This window comes from Haplochromis burtoni, unplaced genomic scaffold, assembly GCF_018398535.1.
Source record: "Haplochromis burtoni strain Fernald_Lab_line unplaced genomic scaffold, NCSU_Asbu1 Contig_11, whole genome shotgun sequence".
In the NCBI taxonomy this organism is placed as follows: Eukaryota; Metazoa; Chordata; class Actinopteri; order Cichliformes; family Cichlidae; genus Haplochromis; species Haplochromis burtoni.
The window spans coordinates 2358442-2383161 of NW_024582372.1; the positions used below are offsets into that span (position 1 = coordinate 2358442).

The 24720-nt window shown below is 38.6% G+C and overlaps 1 protein-coding gene across 2 annotated transcripts in view; it reads right to left on the reverse strand.

Moving 5' to 3' along the window:
- The window catches only part of LOC102314304 (CUB and sushi domain-containing protein 1), a 451203-nt gene that overhangs the window by 161846 nt on the left and 264637 nt on the right, over nt 1–24720 (reverse strand). For both annotated transcript variants that reach the window (XM_005915120.2, XM_005915119.2), the window contains exons 8-10: nt 21488–21569; nt 15116–15240; nt 8749–8870 (exon numbers count right to left, since the gene is read on the reverse strand). In XM_005915120.2, coding sequence (XP_005915182.1) covers nt 8749–8870; nt 15116–15240; nt 21488–21569 — 329 coding nt within the window. The remainder of the gene's footprint in view (nt 1–8748; nt 8871–15115; nt 15241–21487; nt 21570–24720) is intronic.

Sequence of the window (24720 nt, forward strand, 5' to 3'; positions counted from 1 at the left end):
GATGGATACACACTGTGCCGCTATAGGCAATGAGGGACAAATACAGAAGTGGATTGCATACCAAATGGCTCCTTATAGTTTCTCACCCTAACAATATGTTTTGATCAGCCAGGAAGAGCCTTTACCTCCAAATGTACAAAGAGACTAGAACTTCACGCAAACCAGCAGGCGAGGCTAAAACCTAGTACTCACCTGAGGGTCAACACACTGTTATTTGTTAAATAATAAAAACAGTTCAGAAGATATTCCTGTTACACTAATTGTTATGTGGGTGGTCTATTGCCAGTCTCTCATTAAAATAGATCAAGGTGGGAATTTGCTGCTCTTTGTTTTAAGGCTTTGAGCTTTCATTCATGTTCTGTCTTCAGTTGTTTATTATTTTTCGGGGTCTTCAGAGCCACAAACTTTCCCTGTGTGCTTCAAACAAGAGGGCAGAGTGCAACCCTTGACAGATGGCCAGGCAATTAGAGGTCTAACATAGATATGCAATCACTCATTAACAGTCTACCTGACCTGCATGTCTTTGGTTAATGTGAGGAAACTGGATCACCAAGGGGAAACTTCCCAACACACAGGGACATAACAATAGATTGGACGCTGGGGGTGCAAACTGAACCCAGAGTAATCTTGTTCTGAGTCACACTCCCTCTTCACACCTAAGCACCTGTTTACGCACTGAGAATTAACATATTTGTGCTTTGGGGAAAAGTGGAAGGAAACAAAAGGGGTTTATAAATTAAAATCTAGATGTTATGTATGGTGTAGAACTCTAACAACAGACACTAATGCTCATGATTTGTCACCGCCAGTGAAACTGATTAAGGCTCAGTGGAAGCAAAATTCGCGACATCAAAAACAAAAGAATGACTTAATTCGGTGGGATTTGTCCCCCAAAGTCATGAGCAGCAAGATCATCATACAGATTTTAGCAAAGCACCTCCTATGTGATACAGTGGTTTTATTACACAATTTTTATTTAAAGTGAACTATTTGCTCCTGGATTCATGTAAAAATGCTTCTTAGCTTTAGTTTTTATCTCACAGAATTGATATACGCTCTGTGGGTTTTCGGGTGAGACAAACAAAGTGTCCATCAATTTAAAAATAGACCGGAGAGCATGCTAGCCTCTGTGGCGCACCCTGAACGTGCCCAGATGTGGCACATGTTTATGAGTAGCCGACCTGCCCTGAGGTGACCTCTGCTTTAAGTGGTAAGAAAGCAAACAGCTGCTGTCTAGCAAAATATTTCCCCTGTCGAGGTGTTACAGCACCTTTGAGTGCTATTGACCTGTCGGCTGGACAGTTTAAGAAAATAAACTGCATACTGGATTTGAGCAACAGCTGTGTGAAAGTGTCGGGGAAATTGAATTCTAAAGTGTCGCATCTGCAGCAACACGACTAAAGGAGAAGTTGGTAACTCCCATGACTGGTTACTAGTGCAATTAAGGTGTCATTGCTGAGGCACATTGTTTTTCACAAAGAAATATGTGTACCTGTGCGTCTGTGCTAATCCAGATTTAATATTATTGTGTTATTTATTTCAGCTAATACGAACAGAGCTGGGGGTTTTTTTTTTTGGCTTCTTTTGTAGATAGTGACTGAAGATTAGTTTTAATCCCTCTAATTGCTCTGATTAGCCAATTTACACTCTTGTTAAACATATAACATTGCTCATCTATATGCCACGGTTGACTGGAAAGCCTTAGGTTTGGATTTGGCAGCAAACAGGGGGGTTAGCGGATTAACATTAATGGTGATTGGTATAAATGTTAGCCATATTAGAGACTGGCTCCAGCCCCCTGTGATCATGAACTGGATGAGCAGTTGTGAAAATGAATGTATAGATGGATTGATGTTCGTTATTGTTCTTGATTTGGTCAATTTAGTTTTCTGTGCTAAGTGTCTGTGAAGGTTCTTAGTCATCCAGGTCATTGTAGTCAAAGGAGCTTGCAAAGAAAAGCGTCTGGACTTCTTTAAGTTGCTTGAAGACGTTACACCTCTCATCCAAGAAGCTTCCTAAAATCCACAAGGAAGATGTCCCACTCAAACCCATAGTCAGTAGCATAAACTCAGCCACTTATAACATTGCAAAACACCTTGCTACCATCCTTGCACCTCTCGTGGGGAACACCCCACACCACATCAAGAACTCCACCGACTTCACCGACAAGGTCCAGAAACTTACCCTGGACCCAGATGAAACCATGGTGTCCTTTGATGTAGTCTCTCTCTTCACTTGCATACCCACCACAGAGGCCGTGGAGACTGTCAGAAAACGACTACAAGAAGACAGCTCCTTGGAAGACAGGACCAACTTCACACCCGATCAGATCTGCACACTGTTAGACCTCTGCCTTACCTCAACATACTTCAAATACAACGAAGGCTTCTACAGACAAAAACATGGCTGTGCCATGGGCTCCCCAGTGTCACCTATTATAGCCAACCTTTACCTGGAGGAAGTGGAAAGGAAGGCTCTGGGCTCTTTCAAAGGAAGAGTACCCAGCCACTGGTACAGATATGTAGACGACACCTGGGTCAAAATCAAGACACAAGAAGTGGAATCCTTCACTGCGCACGTTAACGCTGTGGATAAAAACATCAAGTTCACCAGGGAAGACACAAAGGATAACTGTTTGCCTTTCCTGGACTGCGCCGTGCACATTGAAGAGAACGGCAACCTCAACATCGAAGTTTACCGGAAGCCCACACACACGGACCAGTACCTCCTCTTTGAATCCCATCACCCTCTGGAACACAAACTTGGAGTAATTAGGACCCTACACCACCGGGCAGAACATGTTCCCTCTAAGCCTGAAGGGAAAAAGAAGGAACACACACATGTAAAGGAAGCACTCAAAACATGCGGTTATCCTAATTGGGAGTTTATAAAGTCAGCAAAGACGCACAGAAAAGAAGATCAGACACCAGCGAGGGAGGATAAGAAGGACAGACGCAACAACATTGTCATCCCCTATGTAGCTGGTGTATCAGAGAAACTCAGGAGACTTTTTCTCCAAGCATGACATCCCGGTGCATTTCAGACCCAGCAACACACTCAGACAGAAACTGGTTCACCCAAAAGACAAAACGCCAAAATACAAACTTAACAATGTGGTGTATGCTGTACAGTGCAGTGAGGAATGCCCAGACTTCTACATTGGAGAAACCAAACAGCCACTTCACAAGCGTATGGCACAACACAGAAGAGCCACCTCCACAGGACAAGACTCAGCAGTCCATCTGCATCTTAAGGATAAAAGGACACTCTTTCGAGGATGCCAGTGTTCACATTTTGGACAGAGAGGACAGATGGTTTGAAAGAGGAGTGAAAGAAGCCATCTATGTCCACTGTGAGCGACCATCTTTGAACAGAGGTGGTGGTTTACGACACCAACTGTCTGCAATCTATAAGCCAGTTTTGAGTTCCCTCCCCAGATGCTTTAACCCCCACTCACATCCTGGCCCATCTGACCTCAGGAATTCGCATGATAAGGTGGGGCCAGGTTTCACAATGAGCTCACCCGAAACCCTGGCTGATTGGGACCCACACCCAGTTTCACACCTTGGCTCAGGCGATTAGAGGATCATCAGGGGGTCCTTTTGTCCCTCTTTGGGGGGAAACTCCCACTAGGTTTATATCTGGGACTCTCCACCATTTGACCTTAGAACTGAAGAAGCTTCTCGGATGAGAGGTGAAACGTCTTCAGGCAACTTAAAGAAGTCCAGACGCTTTTCTTTGCAAGCTCCTTTGACTTTCTGTGCTAAGCTATTAGTATTATTCGTTTTCTTTTATAATCATAGTCTTAGTTTAGTTCTTTTTATTTGGTGGTTTCACCATAGTTCTGGTTCTCCATTGCTTCTTTTTGTCATTTTTCTTTTTCATTTCGGGTAAATCAAGACCCTACTTTCAAAGTCCACCTGTGACTTCTTGTGCCTTCCAGCTCCATTTATTCTACAAAGAGTTTTGAGATGGAATAGAAAAATACCCAACAGCAGCATGCTGTGGGTTCAGAAATGTCCTCTTACCGTTTAGGATTTTTTGCATTTTCAACAAAGAAACTTTAGCATTGGAAATCCAACATAAATTTTAATTAATGCATTACCACTAACGGATGACTCCAGTGCAGAAAAACTAAAAAGGTTGACTTTGTGATACCAATGCATCATCACTGACAGCCTCCTTCACTAGAGAGGCATTAGGTTCAGGAATGAGAGCCAAAGACAGAGCTAATACTGTGAATTATGGACAGTCAGACTGCCAAATTACAGTCAAAAGCCAGAATAGCAAAAAGCACCGAATTGAGATAATGTGCTAATTAGACAGCTATTGGTGAATGTCTTTCCATTACCATGGACACTGATGGTTATTTACGCTGCACTTTACTGATACATTTTGTCCAGTCTATGTGATCATCCACTCTGAGCTATGGCCTGCATATTGTTTTATTAATGATTGAGAATTCACTCTTATTTCACTGTTGCAGCAACATAGTCCTACCACCACAGCTACATATAAAAATATAGTATTTTAGATGAAATATAGTCAGTTGCTACACATGCCAACCAGAAGTAGTGGTTTGTAGCAGAAGTTTAATGAATGGAAACAATAAGGAGGGCTCCTTTCAGAGCGGAAGATCATGTTGCACCCAGAGCAAAAAGACACAACCCTTATTAAGCTGGCAAAGTGGGACCACAAATAAAAAAAGTAAACGATCGCTTCATCTCCTCCAGGAAACATGAAGCACATGTAGCAGGACATCCAAATGATCACTGATTACAAGACTACTACAAGTGCCTCAAACATTGATGCTTCCCTGGTTCCACTGTCTACATTTCTTCCTGATACTCCATCAGAAGATAGCAACCACAAGGCCACAGCTTCTTGGCTGACTATGGCTAACTTCATTATGATAATGCACTGAATTCTGGGTATTATGTATTTGTTATGAAACAGCATAAAAGCAGTCCTGCAAAACAACAAACTGATGCAGAGTAAGAGTGGACTTTAGCACATTCTGGCTGAGGCTTTTATTGGTCTTTATTGGCCTCAATTTCTGTGTCAAGTAAAAGTTAACAGAATCTGACAGGATGTTAGAAAATGTGTCCTGTCGATGCTAAAGTGATGATGAAGACGACTGCATGAGTATCTCAAAGTCCGTACACAATATATAAACACACACACACACACACACACACACACACACACACACACACACACACACACACACACACACACACACACACATTAATAAAAAGACAGCAGTGATTGGAGCCTTAATGGGCATGTGTAATGATGCATTTCAGGGTGTAAGTGTGCGAGCAGACATAGCGCAGATTTGAACAAAAATAATTATCTGCTTGATACTGATGAATCAAATGACTGACACACACGATAAGATGTGCGCGCGCACACACAAACACACATGCATGCACGCACGCACACACACACACACATAGAGTTCAGTCTTGTTTCTGCTGCCCACCCGGGTATTTCTTCAATGGAAAGCCGACAGTTTACCCTACAACATGTTCTTCACAGTCTCTGGCAGTTAGCAATTAAATTGTCAGACAGAAAACACACATTCAGCATTCATAAAGTCAAACACACACAACCAGATGCGTGTGCACACTCTCACACAAATAAAAACACAGGCAAACACAAAAACACAAATAGCTTTTTCTGCCAACAAGATGTCAGATCATAACAATCTGTATTGATTGTACTTCTTTTATTCAAAACTTAACAGAATGACGTACACAAGCAGTACTTATTGGCTGTTTGAACTTCAGCATATAAACCTACTTAAATAAATCACAAAAGCAACGCACACTTCAATAAAAACGTTTTTGTTATAACGTGTTATTGACGAAAGAAGTCATCTAGAATAATAGTAAGTCAGAGACAGAGTGAGGGAAAGAATAAAGATGAAGAAGAGCAGAGGAGATGAAAAGAAGAAAGGTCTACAGAAAGTTCACTGTTATTCCTCTTGGTTCATGCTCATTTGCTTTCTTTACATATATTATTCTCACCACAAAGAAAAACAACATACAAACACCTTTTTTTCCCAGGCAACCTACACTCAGGATGCTAACCAGTGGGTTTAATCATCTGTCTCATTCCCTATAAGCACAAATTAAGTGATGCTTAAAGATCTTTGCTAAAGTGGGAATACACAGACATAGTACATAGACAGAAAAAGTTAGCATGCTAAAAAAAAAGAAGTTAAGGGCCTTTTAGCAAGCTGTCCTGACAAAAGATAACCCCTGATTAAAAAACAAAGACCAAGCTTGATCCTGCTGTGATGGGACCAGAAGTTATTTCTGTTACACAGGACCCTAACCCATTTTCAAGGAAATCCTTGCATATTTTAGCAAAGACCATACCATACTTTTTCAACCACAACATTTTGGAGTCCAGGTTTTGAACTGGCCCTCCTGCAGCTCACACCTTTTACTAACTAAAAAAGACTGGGTGCATCACGAACCAGAAAGCATGCAGAAGTAGATCCACGACTGTTGAGCAGTTAGAATCCGGCATAAGACAACAATGGGACAACATTCCTCTCCCAAAAGTGTGTAACGGGTCCTACACAGTGGTAAACATTAACTAGTCCTAAATGTTTTGAAATGTGTTGCTGCCATCAAATCAAAATGACCTCTTATGCTTTGTTTTTTCTTAAAAATGGTACATTTTCTCTTTCAATATGTTTTCTGTGTTCTTTTGTGAACAAAATATCGGTTTATGACATTTGCAAATCATTGCATTCTGTTTTTATTTACATTTTGCACAGCACCCCAACTTTTTTGGGATTGCATCCTATCTCAGTGTCTTGTAGAGTGTAACTGTCTTGTATTTTGTCTCGTGTCCTTGTCTCCCCGTTTATGTATGTAGATAGTGACATTCTGAAAATGCCAGCAGCTGTAGTAGCTGATAATCTGTCATTATAGCCCATTCTTGAAGTGCACTCAAACATCAAGCCTTTTAAACACACATGCATGTGAATACACACACACACACACACACACGCGTCCCAATGCAATGCACAGAATAGATAAAAAGCGTCCCATCCGTAATAAGCCCAGGCTATGTGTCTCTTCATAAAATACTTTACTGTATTCTATTTTTAACTTAAAGTAACATGCATAACACATGAGGAGGACTTTCCATCTGTCACCTGACAATGAGCAAAATCTCATTTGTACATTTGTCGTGATAAAACTATGTAGCCACGTCAGTTAAGATTAGTGTGATTTCTTGTAAAGTACTTAAAGTGCGAATGGCTGACGGCAGCTCTAAAGCTGACGAGAAGCCTTTAAAGACCACTCGTGATTGTGATGTTGGTGTTAATAAGATTTCATGAGTGAATTCGTAAGATGCGCATAGCTATGTGAAAGAGACAAGTCAGCACTAACGTACAGGAACATATGAGAATTAAGTTGCGGCGAGAAACAAGCTGTTAGACATGGATAGATTTGCCTTTTCTCTCTATCAAGGTCACAATGGCCAACAGCAGAGAACAAAAAGTCAGTTTCTCACTCCTTTTTCTCTTTCCACTTTCTTTATTTTCTTCTCTCTCTTCAATCATATCTCACTATTTCTCCATCCAGCTCCCTTGAAGGCTCACAGGTGAGTAGACTCCATTTCCATCCACCTTTAGAAAAAACTTCAATGTCACATGTCAAGTACCTGCTTGGACATTCAGTCCTTTTTCTTCTCCTGTTCTCTGTTCCCGGTGCTCGCTTTTTAGATATGAAGTAGCAAGCTGAATATTCAGCCCCATTTTCTCCCCTTCCTTTCTCTTCTCTGTAGTTTTCAATGAGCTCTGTGCCTTCTCACTCTCCTTGCATCTCTGTACTTTCACCATCTTCAGACTTAACATTTTAAACAAATCAAAGCGAAAGGAGAAAAGCAGATGACAGACGGAGAAAGTGGATGGGAAGATAGCAGTGCAGAGTAGAGTAGGTGAGGGGAGAGATGAGGAGAAAAGAGTGGAGAACAAAGAACTCAGCGTTTGTTGGGACAAAATGAGAGGCAAGTGGAGAGTAAGGGGGGAGGGAAGGGAAAGAGTGGAGGGCAGAGAGTGCAGAGGAGACAAAGGGGAACAAGATCTGAAAACATGATATATGAGAATACACGAAGAGAAGAAAATCAAGAAAAGAAAAACGTAGATAGACTCGAGATGTTGTTCCACAGGTAAATAAATTATTCATGTCTCTGCAACGATGGCTCGAGAACCAAAGTTGCCTTGACAAAAGTGGAAGGGGGCGGGTGGGGTGGGATTAGGGTGATGACCGTAGCTGAAAAAGAATTCAAACCACAAACAAGTGACAAAAATGAAGCCTGCAACAACAGTCCTTTAACTTCGTCAACACTCGACGTAAGAGAATATGTTTGTATACTGTGTCATAGTTTCTTCTGTGGCTTCCTGCAAGTCATGCTCACTACAGTAGTCTTTTCTTTCTCTCTCGGCTGCTCTTTTGAATTTCCACATTCACCACATTGGGTCATAAGCATACATTTTTTCCCCCAACAATATCCTGTCCCTCAAACCTCACTCATGGATTGTATTTCAGTTGAATGGAACTCAGTACTCTTCTTTTAAGATCACAACACAATGTGATGAAAGCATATTGCAGGTATAAAATGTGTATTTTCCACCTGTCAGATTACAGGGTTTTAGTTTTTTGATGTTGTTTTTTTAAAAATAAAAAACTCTTAGTAAAATTAAACATTGAAAAAGCTCACCTTCTCAGCGTCCATTGCAGTGATGACCCACACACAGTGGGCATTGTTCTCATATTGAACTGGGTAGTTGGGAGACGTTATGACCCCTCTGGGTCCTCTTAGGTTACTGCCACAGGTACGAGCTACAGAGCGAAGAGAGCAAAAGAGAGAAGGAGCAACAAAAAAGATTTATAGTCTGGTCAAAACTGTGCTTGCAGATTCACCTTTTGCTTTAGAAATAGGACAAAATGAAAACAGGGTGAGGTAGTGTCAGAGATCAAAATGTTGAAAAACAGAATGTAAGCATATAATATTTACTATGTTTACACCAGGGGTGGGCAATTCCAGGCCTCGAGGGCTGGTGTCCTGCAGGTTTTAGATCTCACCTTGGGTCAACACACATGGTTAGTTTGTTACCAGGCCTCTGGAGAACTTCAGGAGCTAATTTAGCCATTTAAATCAGCTGTGTTGGTTCAAGGACACATCTAAAACCTGCAGGGAGACTGGCCCTCGAGGCCTGGAGTTGCCCACCCCTGGTTTACACTGACTTTAGACCTATTGTGTGGATTTGTGTGAATAGAATTTTAATTAATAATAGTCATTTATAATCAAATCAATCCAAATTTCTTCCCTTTATATAGCACTTTTCACAAACAGCAAATGCCCACAGGAATAATATCATTTTACTAATTCTCCAATTACTTAACATATTTCCTTTTTACTTGTCCAAATTCCCATTGTGCCAACTTTTAGTATCACCTTGGCCTCCAGTGCTACAGTGTGGATTAATTTGAAATATTAAACAAATCTCAAAGATTTTTATGTGCAGATTAAACACAAAAGTAGGAACATCCTGTCTCAAAGGGATGTTGAACAAGTATGTAATGCATTTACGTCTTCTGTTTGGGACTTCTGCAATTCCTTATCTTCCAGTTGTCCTAATAGGTCCTAGAAAAGCTTTAATTTGATCCAAAACATGACTGCAAAAGTCTTAATGGGAGCAGAAATAGAGATTATACTTCTGTATTAGGTTTTTTTTCCTTGGCTCCCCATTAAATCTAGAATTGAATTTAGTGTCCTTCTTCTCACTACAAAGCCCTGAAAGAGGAGTCTTTATGTCTTAAAGATCTCACTTCTTGTAAATATAAAGAAACTAGGATACAGATTGGAACAGGTATATTTTTGAGTATGTCTGAAAGACATCATAAGATCTTTTCATTCACAGTGCATACATCAGCTGCTTAAACATGGCCAAAGGCCAACCTGTGGTCAATAGTTTAAAGAAAGTCAACATGAAACGTTGAACCTTGAGACATCCTTTCATGTCTCAAAGAAATTCATTTTTGGATGAGAAAGACACACACACACACACACACACACACACACACACACACACACACACACACACACACACGCACACGCACACACACACCCTGTATCTGCAAGAAGAGAGGTCAAGGAATCATCTTAGTCTAAATTTGGGTGTTCCTTTATAGTATACTAGCGATGTAGAATATAGAAACTATTAGGTCAGTTTGCTACGGAGCAGGTGACCAACGTACCTTGCAACTCCTTGTAGTTATACTAAAACGGCAAAAATAACTTAAATCATAATGATTGAAACTGTTCACTCCTATTAGAGGGAAAGAAAGCCTGTGTCACAGGAGCATACGCGGTTTAAGGAGGTTTTAAATACAGATAAGTTGAGAGACATCACAGACAGATGTCAGAAAAAGATAGAAAAAGAGTAGAGGGTGAAAAAATGTAAGAAAGAATATGAAAAGAAAGGAAAGGAGGAAAGGGCAAGCGGCACGAGAGAGAGAGACGCGGAAAATACAAGGAGAGAAAGGGAGCGAGAGGAGGACCTCAGATGACTGATCTGCCTGTTAATTAGAAAAGAGAGCTGAACCACACAGTGATACACACAGCTACACGCTCACACAGAAACACATTCATGGCGATTCATCTCAGAGACCAGGTTCTAATTAACAGTTAAGTCTCAGTAGAGAATGAGAGAGGCTCATGGGTTTGAATCCCAAGAGAGTGATCACACAAAATAATACAATGCACAGGAATTATAGTACAGACATTTTAACCTCTACTTGCTTGTAACAGACTACTGATCTCGATTTCTACTTCTTATCTCACTTTATCCTTCCTGCTTTCACCTGTTCATTTGTATTGATATACCCCTGTAATAACAAATATTTGTGTTTAAAATAAAGTCTGGATTCACAGCTTCTATCTGGTGCCAGTTCATGCAGTCTTGTATTGTTGTGGAAATGCTGTTCTTCAGTTGAGAATTTCCTTATAAAGTACTCTATATTTAATCAAAAGTAAGAAAGAAGGTTGTTCCATATTTTGACATTACTGCAAAAGTCTTTTACGAAACTGTCCCATTTACAGCTTCACTAAATGAATAATAAATATAGTGCATATTGAGTAAAACCAACATTCACAGTCAATGTCACTCCACAATTCAACTGAAATGAGCTACTAAGAATGCCTTGAGGATAATTCTAAAAGAGATTCTGTGACAACAACAAAAAAGAAAAAACAGAGACAACAGTAGTGATTCTCAAAGTGTCAGCCACTGCCCCCTGGTGAGCTGAGTAGGTACTATAGGTAAGCTGCTGATGGTTTTCTATAATATCTAAACAATATTTAAAAATGTGAATTTTGTAGTTAGATGTGAAAGGTTAAACGTTTACACTTATTTTGAAAACAAAATTTAAAAAGCCATAATTAAAAAGTAGCAATATTCATATATCGGACCAAGGTTTGGTCGTCTCAAAGGCAATCCTAAAAAAATCTGAGTATATCTCATGATTCAGTAGCTTCTAGAATAACCTTCAGCAGCAAAATGTGATGTAATTGTTTTCTGTATGATTTTATCAGTATCTCACATTGTTGTAGAAGAGTTTTGACCCACAGTGTTGCTTCACTTTATTGGCTTCCTTTTATGCACAGCTCTCTGAAAGTTCTGGCACAGCATTTCAGGCTGAGGTCCACAGTTTGACTGGATTATTGTGACACCATGATTTACTTTCTTTCTGTTGTAGATTTGCTTCTGTGCTTAGGATCATTGTCCATTTGCATCACCTAGGTTCAGCCAAACTCTAGGAATGAGACATATGGCCTCACATTTGGTTAGAATACATTTGTATACATAGTTTATGGTCCACTAAACTGACTGCATGGTGCCCATGTCTAATAGCTACATAACAAGCCCAAATCATCACCAGCAAACTGCTAAAGCATTTGCTTTTGTAGAGGTTGTCATACTTGCTAATGATGAAATAATCAGGGGAATTTTGTTCGCAGCATATGGCTGTAAGGGTGGTTTTTCATAGGTTTGTATAGTTCTGTGAAAACCTTTTTTAAGTGTCTATTGTAAGTCATCTTTGTTGGAAAGGAGTTAAATTGGAGCATTTGCTATAAGGTTGAAAATTGACCTAACCGCCAAATCATCAGAAAATTCTATTAAAATGAAATGAAGTAAATATATTATTATGGTAATTAGACTTAATCAAAGTTTTGAAAACCCAGCAGAAAATGTTAAAATTTAAAATTGTGCAGTTTGGGAATGGCTGTACTAGAGTAAATGTGTGTTTGTCAGTAATACTGTACTGTGCAACGTGGTTTACAACAAGAACACACTAATCTCAGAGTGTCCTAAGCATTTAAATTCATATTTTCTATAACTGTGTTTTTATCATTTATTTTGTTATATCACTATCAATGTTTTGAGACTTCAGCATGAACAAATGCTTCACCCATGTAGTCACTGAGCTATTTAGAAAACACTTTTTGAGTCTCATGTCAATTTATTTGTTTTACATAATGAAAAATGATGTTAAATTCTCCTATTAAGAATACTTTATTGTGTTTTTTTTCCCCTTAATTTATTATTTATTGTTCATTCGTTCATATTTGAACATTTTCATATTGTTTGAGTATGAATTAAAAATCTTGTAAAATAAGTTAAACATAGTATTTATGTAAATATAAATAGTAAAAAGAATATTCCAGATAAGCTTTTCAAGAAACCGCTACTGTTTCTAAACATCAGAAGTAGCCAGTATCATGATTCCAGGCGGGTTCCTGCAGCCACAGACAGACATGTAGTCACAAATTACACATTCACACATGTGCACATAACCACACACATCTAAAGTTTAACACAATGTGACAGGGACCCTATAGTCTGTGTCTGAGCGCTGGGACTGTCTGCCCATCAAACACACACACAGCTCAAGGCAAATATTGCAGCAACTATCAGCTGTGTGACATTGTCCACTGGACACTAGCTGCAAGTGCAAGTGTGTTTGTAAGTGTATTTGCGCACACACTTGGGTGTCTATGTTAGCTGTCTCCCTTTTTATTGTAAAATAATAAGTCCAACAGGATACTGTCGGTAAACATGCTGGCAGCAAGATCCCCTGCGTCATTGCGCCGCCACTCATACATTTATTTATTTAGTCACTCAGTCAGAAAGTGAATCATAATTTTTACACATTAACAAATAATAAAACATAATCCGAGCTAATATTATTTATGATATGTCCATAATAATATAGATTTAGCATCTGCAAATACCCCAAAACAACATAACTATTCAAAGCTTGTGAAAATCAAGAGACAATATCTTTATGTAAGATATGATTACAAATAGGGAATACACTGGATTATCGCTCAGCTGCCAATGTCAGTCGCTATGGAAGCTCTGGTAGTGATTGCTAGGAACAACTCGTTTTTTTCACGCTAAGCTGATTTAAGAGGTGTTATTTTGTTAACCTGACTTACAATTCCTGGCACCATTTTTATGGCTCTGACACACACAAACAAGATGAAGTGCCTATGCCTAATCCTACATGCAAAGTTAATATTGACTAACGGAAACAGCAATCAGTGCAACACCATACCATTTTAATTGCTGACAAAATTAGAGATCTGGAGACAGATTCAGAGGTATGGGACCAGGATTAACTATTGCGGCATGGCTTTAGAGGAGTATTATAAAAGATCTGCTTAAAGATCTCCTCGATTTCATCAACAATCTGACACTCTGAGGAACAAATAATTAGTGTGACCATAGCTGTGCCTGTGTGGCCTTATCCTAATAATGCTAACACATCACCGCCATGCAATTCCCGTGCAATTCCACTGTTATCCAAAAACTATTAAAAACACATTAGGATTACTGACTTCTGCTTTTGCTAATGATGAAAATGTAATCCTAGTTTCATTGCTACAGTGCCTGCAGTGGTGGTGCTGCTGATTAAAGACAGGTCACATTTTTGAATGCAGACCTCTGGGGCAATAATAGTTGGTAAAACTTGTTGATAATTTAACCTCTAGTTCACCCAAAGTGCACACAAAAGTGTCCTTGAACATATCACTGAATCTGAGGTAATCAGGCTCACACTTCCCCTGCACCTCCAGCTCTTTACATCACTCTCAGGTCCAAGGTTAATATTAAATACCATGTGATTTTTGAACACATTAGTCAGCGTTAGAGCTTCTTGATTTTAACCCTCTAAGAAAATACAAAACTTGGGAAACTTGGCTGTTATTTACCTTTTTAATCTCGTTGCTTCATTCACTTTCATTTATTAATTTGAAAAACGATTATGTATCCTCTATCTGAATAAAGTGTATTGTTGATATTAACTGATTAAAGTAAAATGGATGGTGTAAGCCTCTTTTAACAAGTTATGTTGCTGTTTTATTCCAGGTATATTTAAGCTTATTTTAAATTAAAAACAGCCACACTTTTCAAAATTACCATAAACAAGTTTAACATAACAGCTGTGCTATGATTACAGCTATATTCACAAGTGAAACGATCACTGTGGAAATGAGAAGCGAAACATCTCTTTTATTTGTCATCACACAGTGTTCAGCCTCCATTTAGGTGCTCACTTTTTGAATGGTACATAAGGTTCATTTTGATCATTTTATCCCATTAGACACTTGCTTAAAAATTGGTATGAATATTGGTGAAAATTTGTTTTTTAATGATATCAATATTTTGACCATAGGAAATCTAATCCGATCTAAATATTTGTGACACATCTGAAGACATTTCTTAAGACATTCATTGACATACTGTTGTTTAAACGAGGTAGTAACTGTTAACAAATTATGCTTAAAAAGGGTTTAAGGGTTGCAAACAAATCTTTTATTAATCTAAATTACTGATTAAAAAATAATGATCAAATGGCAACACATAACCATTACCTTATTTAACAGATCCACTTTGTAAAACATATAACATATGAGCTGTTATTATAATGACGATGATAAGAGCTACTATGATTATATAAGCTATTTGTATGAAATAGCTACATGATTTGGTTTGAGTTGAATGGCAGGTAGGACTTACTTCTGCAGATGGGTCTGTGGTCACTCCAGGCTGCCAGTGTGTCAGTGACTCGTTGACAGGTGATACTTTTGGATCCCTGTAGTACGTAGCTGTCATCACAACTGAACTGGACGCTGGAGCCAACTCTATTTAAAGGGACACAAAATTAAAAACGCTTGTCAAAAAAAGTAGGAAGAGGTACTCTGAGTCCAGTTCTGACTGATACCCCAAAATCATTGTCAGTTAAAAGTGTAAAAACATGAGAAAAACGCCCTTAAATCACCAGAAAAATCGACTCTTTCAGTTCAAATATGTACGAATGCTATTCATGGTATAGAAGATGAGGTGGCTGTTAGATCCTTGACAAATAGGGCATCATCATTCTAGATCAGTGGTCGGGCTCTGTAACTCCTCTCTTCCTGTAAGATGCTTTTGTAACTGTATTGTAACATGTTTTTCCTCTGTCATCTGCTCTCTTTTGCTTCTCTGTTCTCAGCTTGTCATGTCTTCTCTCTATCCTCTCTCATCATTTGTTCTGATGATTCTTGTTTTCGCATTTTCTCCAACACCCTGCTGTCTAACATGGGAGAGGGACATCGAGCCATCTAAGTGGAAATCTGCATGGTGTCTTGTCTGTAAAGCTTAATGTCTCCTCCCTGCTGACACACACCACAGTCTACCACCTGGCCAAACATTCACAACGTGGAGTTTTGGATGTTCATTGGCTCAGCCCTGTTGTTAAACACTGTAGAGTCGTACAGCCAGGCCAAATCTTTCTGTTTACTGTCTTTGTTACATTGAGTTAAGTCATTCACTTCTGCCACAGCTTTCACCAGTTTTGTGATGCTTTGATGGATATGACTTTTATCCTGACGCTCACTATTTACCTTGAAAAGAACTAAAATCTTCCTCTCATAGTTACATATTGTTTTTCTATTAAACAAAACATCCCAAACCTGCTAAGTGACAGCGATCTTGTACGTCCCCAGAAATTTAAAACCCCATTCTACAGTATGTTGTCCTATTAGCCCTGTTTCACTTCACCAAACCACAATTCAGTTCCACCTCATGTAGCTCAGTGCTTAATGATGATTAGATAAAAACACCAAAGACATCCTTGCCAACAAGCATGCACACACTTGCACATAAATGCTTAGACACACTCACACAGAAGGAGGTAATGCTATTTCACTAACTCAAACAACTCCATTAATGGCAAGAGAGTTAGTGAAGTCATACTATCTACCAGCAAAGAAGACCAACAGGAATCAGAGATTAAAAGATGATTATCGTTTACATTTTTTGGCCTGAAAATAGTTTCAGAAAATGGTGAAAATTGAGCACGTTACATTTCACCTGCCACTGATGGTAAGTGGATGAGTCCCAGGGAGAGATCATAATTTTATAATAGCTCACTCCTGATTAAACGGAATAATTTGTCCCTTTGTACTGATTAGTGTAGGTGACTGACACCATTGAGTGAATAATTTAAAAATCCCCGTATCCACTGAGTCCTTGTTTACCGGCCAAGACTTGAAACTTTCCTTGCCAGTGTGTCCTAGAAGTGGGGCACGCAGAGCAAGCAAGCTCGGAGCTTGTCGCAGGGCTGCTGTGCAGTACAATCTAACGACATCTAAAAAGACTACATCAAATGCAGTCACACTGACAGGATGGATAGTGATTTTTTTCTAGGATTTATAGGTAAGTTGATCAACAACCCACAAGACCAAAGTGAAATTTTTGCAAATGTAAATCAGATTGGGATAAAAAAAATGTCCAAACACAGCATATTTAGGCGGCTTGACCTAGACACTTGCATAGAAGCCGCACCCCCATCATTGTCTCTGACGCATGGTTCAGGTCACAGCGAAATGTAAACTCTTATTAATATGTCAGGATCATTCACTTCAGAGCAGATTATTTTCAAGGACCTCTGTGAATTCTGTGTTTGTTATCAGACTAGAGAAACGTTTAATAATTGTGCACAGAGACCTTTAAAAGAAGTTTGCCAAACTCAAATGACACCCTTATGTCCTTTTTGCTCAAAGTGGTTTTTGTCTAACTACTCCAACATAAATGCCTCATCGATTGAGTGTTTATGCGATGGTTTTCCTGCAATAGATTCTCACATGTTCCCCTGACCAATGAGCTTCCCCCTCGTGTTACTCCGTTTGTTCATATAGTCAACAATAGGAAAAGTCAAGGTGGTTTTAAATGTTTCCTATTTCAAGAATCAGTCTGCTCATGGCAGCACTGTAGGTTTGGGAAATGACTTCATCTACATTTCATGCTTACATATGCCTTCAGACTGCAATAACTCTTACACTTATTTAGCTACACCTAAGCTAGCTAAAAGTTATTTCTCATCTATTTTAGATGCATCCTTTTTGTTATCTGTCAATCAATTCTTTACACTTCATTAAATATTAGTCTTGTTCAAAGCTGTTTTTTGCTAATATCATTCAACACATATCTGCCAAAAATGTCTGATACTTTGGTAAATGAGTGATTCTGCCTTGTCATTTCACGTTATCGAGCATAAATTCACAGGAAAATCGTTCCAGTGACAATAGAATATCTCAAATAAAAAACATTTTTAGAAACAAAATATTTATCTAGCCGTACATATCAGAGCTATTATTGTTCATTCAATACAAACATATTCTTTACTTCAAAGAAAAACTGAAGAATACTCCACATGTTTACTTCCCCTCCTTACCATTTGTTCTCTATTAGTCCGAGGAACATCTTCTGATCATCTGTCTCTCTCCTGCTCAACAGCCTAACATTTTCTGTATTTAGGGCCATCACTCTTCAGTGCTTTCAAGCTTTCTCCTGCCCACTGTTCTCTCAGTATACTCTCTTTGTTACATTTTGCAGTACTTTCCCGAATCTTCTCTGTGCTGTTACATTATTTACATAATTCCTGCATGCATTAAAGCAACACCTAAGAAGGATGGAAAATTAAAAGCCCAATAATTTTTTAGCAGTTTTGCAATTGTTTAGATTTGTATTTTTTATCCTACTTTACCCCTACTGTACTACTCCTTCATGCCTTTAATTACTCCGATTAGAATAGTCTAAAGCATAGCCTGTATTGTATGAAATAAACTTAATAGAAAACTTGTGCAACTTTCTATATCTTGCACAAGACTGCTGTTACATGAAACTGTTTTTATAGGACAGAATGTAAGCTATGCCATATACAGTATTTTGCAATCATATAACTCCTTCATTAAAGCCATAAAGAAATAGTATAGTGGTCATAAAATAGGACAAAAAATTGTCTATTAGGTCAAAAAGGAACTGCAAAGTGTGTCAACATGTGTCCTAACTCTTGGAAAAACTCCAGTATAAATAATACTACAGAAGTAGCTAAACCAGCCTTTAATTGAGCTGAAACCAGGACTACATTTGAACAACAGAGTGAAATGAATGAGGTTTACATTATTTTCTTGAATAAAGGGGCACATTATAAACTAGTGTGATACACATGTATCAAAGGATAGAGCTATATGAGATATGTCTGTTACATTTCTTATATTCCTCAAATGAGAATATAAGGCCAATAGCAAGACATTGAAGCATATGCCTTATAATAACTGACTCATTAGGGTCATTAGGAAATAATAAGCCAGTCTTTCATTATGCTGTTAAATGTAGACGTGTTCATTAATTCACTTTTCTGTAAGGAGACTTGTTTGAATAACATAAGCTGCACTTATGAAATGAGAGAAGCTGAAAAGCCACAGCCATCGTGACATATGTGTGGCATTGCTGATTGCTGAACTTACTGTATTCAAATATAAAGACTGTACTATAAGCCTAAATGGGCGATCGTGGCTCAAAGAGTTGGCAGTTTGTCTTGTAACCGGAAGGTTGCCGGTTTGAGCCCTGGCTCGGACAGTCTCGGTCGTTGTTTCCTTGGGCAAGACACTTCACCTACCGCCTACTGGTGATGGCCAGAGGGGCTGATGGCGCGATATGGCAGTCTCGCTTCTGTCAGTCTGCCCCAGGGCAGCTGTGGCAACAACTGTAGCTGTGAATGTGAGAGTGAATGAATAGTGGAATTGTAAAACGCTTTGAGGGCCCGAAAAGCGCTATATAAATGCAATCCATTATTATTATTATTATTATTATTATTATTATTATTATTATTATTATTATTATATCTGAGTAACATCTGAATTTTATGTATTGTGTACATCAGCAAAGGAAATAAAGGTTCATTCAAAATGAGGATGATTTCTATGGCCTTCCTCTCACCTACAAAGCTGTTCCAAACACTGAAGGTTACCAAGACTGAGGTGAGGGTAAAGACACAGCAGCATGTTCAAAGAGCCTTAAACAAAAGTTACACTTTGCAAGCATTAGCATGAAATACTGGGAATTTCATGCTCCATCTTGCTTATGTATTTACAGATTTTACAAAAAGAATTGAAAACAAAGCTGAAAGAACATTTCAAACAAACATATATATGTGTGTGTGTGTGGAAACAATTCTAATACGTCTATATTCTATCCCTTCAAAAGCCTACGTCCATATGTTTTTGGATAATAGAGCAATTTTGTAGTTTTCCCCTACAAAAAAAAAAAAAAAAAAATTGACAGCCTGAAGTCCAGAACCCATGAACAACAACATATTCTGCATTTGAGATGCAATGCAATTTAGATATTCTGTTAGTCCTTTACTCCAGCCACCTTCAGTTTTGTCTTCAGAAACTAAAAATCACCTGTTGGTTTGAGATTAGGTCCCTGACTTGACAATGGAAGAATATCCAATTTCTTTGCTTCAAGAAACTCTTGGGTTACTCTTGCAGTATGCTTTGGGTCATCATTCATGTGCACTATGAACACTGTCCAACCAGTTTCACAGTATGTGTCTGAATCTGAGCAGAGAGTATAGTCCAATACACTTCAGAATTCGTCCTGCTACTTCTATCAGCAGTCACGTCATCAATAAACACTAATGGCCAGATTCCACTGGCAGCCATAAAAAGCCAAAAAACGGAACCATGTTTGATCGATAACGTTGTATGCTTTGGATGATTTATTTCCTTCTCCACACTTTTATCTTGGTTTCTAAGTCTAATCTGATATTCAGGTTCTTGATTGTTTGGACCTTGATGTAAACCGAAGGTGATGTGATTAAAAAATATTGACTGTAGACTTTAACACCCACCTCTTTGAAAGCGCTTTGACAGGGCTAAATGTTGTGAGAATGTTTTTCATACAACAGTTCAGCTGTAGAACAAGTTAACCTGGACTCTAATCAATACTTCAGAGAATTATGTCATTGCCCAAAAAGCTATCGGCCCAACTCGCTCTCGAGCTGAACTGCAGTAGGAATATTTGCTGCTAGAGCTGTTTGGTTGTTAGATTCCACAGGCAGAAAACTAATTCTGAATTGATTCTTCTGTCATAGCTTTAAAGTTGATACTGTTATGAACAGTCATGAATTGATTTCACATAAAAGAGGTGATTTAAGTACATGTCCCATACATTTAACATGCTACTTACATCTCTAACACAGAGAGTTCTTGGATTGCCCCCCTTTACTATTGTTTGTGTGTTTGCAAATTTAATGAGATGGGGACATCTGGATTACATCTGAATTTGCAGGATTACATTTTTTGCTAATAATTTGTTTTCCTGTAGGTGACACTTCTTGATGTAGGGGCGGCTGGTGAAGCAAACACTAAACAAAAACATCTGTTTGTACAATTTATTGTGTTTTTCCAAGTAGGTTTCAACCCAGTTACATATGGTGCTTTGCATCTAAAAAGCTCATGTTCTAACAACACATCCCCAATGGACATACATTATTTATAATGATGCATAAACCACAAAACACTTCAGTCTCCCGGAAAATGAAGAAGAACTAGATGTTCCTCACACAGTGATCAATTTTGTCAGCCAACTACAACACTGCTGTTATCGCTTGAAGTGAGAGAACAGTACAGAGGAGTCATCAAACCTAGTTAAAGAAGTTTTACTCTCCTTATGTATTGACCATTATCAAACGTGTATGTAGAATAGACAGGTTAAGGAAAAGCAGAGCATGGTAGGCAGAGCTCATTTAGGTTTTTTCATTAAAACTGAGAACTTAACTGGTTTACCACAAGTATTTTGTGGCCAATTGCCAATCTGTTCTGACTTATGAATTAAAATGCTTCAACAACTCAAACCAAGCAGAAAATAAACAAACACTGAGGAAACATCCCTGTACTCACATGTCAGCCAAACGATTTGATGGCTTGTGCCAGGTTAGCTAATGTAATGTATTGCAACAAAAGACCTGGGACCTTTCTAGGCCAGTCTGATTTCTGCATGTGAGACAACAACATTTAGACTCAAGAGGTGAGTCTAAAAACAAAATACAGCTTCACTTACTGGAAAGTAGAGCCCATCCTCTTGCCGTTTTCGGGAACTCCAGGATCTGGACAAACATCACCAGCGAGACCACTTTGACCCACTGAAAGAAAGGAAAGAAAGATGGATGCAGTGTCTAGTTTCAGGATATTATTTTACACCCTATCACGGAAATTTAGCAGTTTTAGAGGGATGCATGCATCCTTTTATGCCAACAGGAAACTTATTAAATTTGCCTTCATACCTCCTTTTGCAGTGAGATGAAAGTGGATTCTGAGTATTTTTCAATATGTGATTATAGTCCAACCACGATGTACAAACAAGATAACTCCAACTGTGAGAACTAACACCTAGCGCTTCTTGAGAATTTTAAAAAAGAGGCATGTGCTCACCTCTTCAAGTTGGAATTTAAAGTCCATCCTTACTTGAAAACCTTTTCTTTTTGTGTTTTTATGTTCTGTGTTAAAAAATAATGCTGTAAAGCCTATGAAATGCAAATCTCAGCTATTCCTGGTTTTGAGGAAGGAATGAGGAAGACAGTTGCAAACAACAGTTTTCTTTCTTTCACTGAAAGACTTCTAATTTTAACTGATGGAATAAACAAAATTCTGGAAATGGACGAGCCTTTATCACTGTTCAGTTTTACACCTTTTATTTATTAAAAAGGAGATCACATAGACTTGCTTTAACTCAGCCAAAGCAGCCAAAAAACTATTTTACCAGACACTGACGACTGACTTTTCACATTTAACTTTTCAATTTGCATCAGCTCTATGCATTTCCTTAGATGTAAAAGCAGAAACTTGCCATAAGGAGTACTGCAATGTGATCCAGAGGCAGGGTTTTAACCTATGATGTAAGGCAGGTTTGCCTTCATATAAATTATTTTGTGTGCAGTTTAATAGACCTTTCATGGCTGACATTTTGACTTGTCATAGCAGAAAGGCACAGTAAAATATATTTTGTTAACAATAGCTCAGTTCTATCAAGTGTCCTAGTAAACCATGACTGGGAGCCAGCATGCACAATACCAGGACTGAGATATAAAAGAAAAAACAGGCAGGGAACATAAAACCAACCGATGGCAAAATATCACAGAGTGCTTATTAAAGTCTTAATGCTTAACTGTTAAGAACTTCCCAGTGCTGTGTAATTTCTCCACTCTCCTTTTCATTATCGGGACCACCTTTCTTCCCTCGTGCAAGAATGATCTAAAACTCAGTGTTATGTGTGTAGGCAGATGACTTTCATCAAGGACTCGACCTTTTGGACCATTTATGTTTTCTGATGTTTTGTTTTCTGTTGGGTTTGTGAGAATTTCTTTTTTCAACCACAGTTACAGAATTAATAGTTAGTGAGCTATTTGGTTAGTTTTTGGTCCATATTGACATAATAGCATCACACAGTTGCTGCACATCCATGATGCCAACCATCCGTTCCACCACATCCCAAAGGTGCTCTACTGGGTTGAAATCTGGAGACTGTGAAGGTCATTTGAGTACAGTGAACTCACTGTCATGTTTAATAAAGCAGTTTGAGAAGATTTGAGCCTTGTGACACGATGCCTGTTACCCTGCTGGAAGCAGCCATTTGATGATGGGCACACCAAAGGGATGGACATCGTCAGCTACAATGAACTTGATACTGATCAGGTAGGCTCAGTTTGTACAAAGGGATCCAAAGTGTCCCAAGAAAATTCCCCCCACACAATTATATCACCACTAGCCTAAACAGTTAAGGGAATACAGGGTGGATCCATGCTTTTCACCAAATTCTGCCCGTACCATCAGAGAAAATTGTCACATGCCTAAATGCATAAGTTGCAATCTGATTGGCTTTCTCTGCAGTAACAAAACAAAACAAAAACAAGATACATGACAAATTTTGTCCAGCTTGTATTTGCGATATTGAATTGGTTTCAGAGTTTGCTCAGAGTGGGAACATCTGCTGCATGGCTAAATCATAATGTAAATGTAAATGAGACCAGACAACATGAAAGAAACCAGTTTAGACCAGTTCTGTCTTAATGGAACTCTGGGGATGAATAATGACGGTGAGCAAAACACAAATAAAAAAGAGATAGGAAATAAGTAAAAGTGCGGGGAAATGAGAGCTCTAAACTGTGTAGTGCGAAGAAAAGCATGTGAGAATAATCTTGCAGGCTTATAAAATATTACCCAGAGAAAGTGAAATATCTGACCTCTGAACACTTCACCCTGTCTTTCTGCCCATCTTTTCCGGTATCTGTCTTACTTGCTTTTATTTCTCTTCCTGTTTTCTGTTTGTATCTGCTCCCGCTCACTCCTCCTTTCCACTTTTGCATTCTCAGCGTGCTCCCTCGGCTTTTCCCCCCCTCTCACATTAGCTGCAGTTTACAAAGGGATGCCAAAGTTTTGTGCATCCTAGCATAAAAGATGGATGAATGATTTGCTGCATTTGTGTGATTGTGTTTTGTGCGCGATGAGAGGTTGTGAGTGTATAGACTGTTTGTGTGAGATATGATGCAAACAGAACAAGCTGTCTTATTGCTCTGCCGTGGTTTTGATGTTCCGTCCAAAAAAAATCACCACACAGACACACTCTAAAACGCACTTTCTCTTTCATGATCGCTCACTGCTTTCTCTCTCACTCGTGTTCAAATGGTTTTCATTGGCAAAAAATGAAAAGGTTCATACGGCGGAAACAAATCCAGCTCATGCAAACAACATGAGATTGTTGTAGGAAAAAAAAGGACAAATATCACTGCTGGGCCGATATCAAAAATCCTCACGCTGACTTAATCCAATTTGCACTTAAAAGATCATTCAGCATTTAAACATAACCTTATGACGCACAGTGTAATTTACATATTATCAAAGTCTCCTCAGCAAACCTTTCATGCATAAAAGTCAACTTTTTATTTAGTATTTCAATAAATAAATTCAATTCAATTAAAAACAACAACAACGAAAAAGGATTTGTTTGCTCATTGGTGCCTGTATACGTTTAGTATTCCTTTACCTCAGTAACTTTCTGCCATTTGAGCCAAAATAAGACACAAGTTACTATTAGTTCATTTTTAGCAGCTGTGGTTACAAGTTACAAGCAAACACTCCAAACCAATCGATTGATACGTTAACAAAGATAACAGTGTTCAGGTTTGATTGACGCTGTCAGGTTTTTTTTTTTTTTTTTTTAATTTAACTGAATATAAACGATTGATCTGGTAGTTTGATGGGTGTTACTGATGTTTTGTACAATTCACTCACTTATTT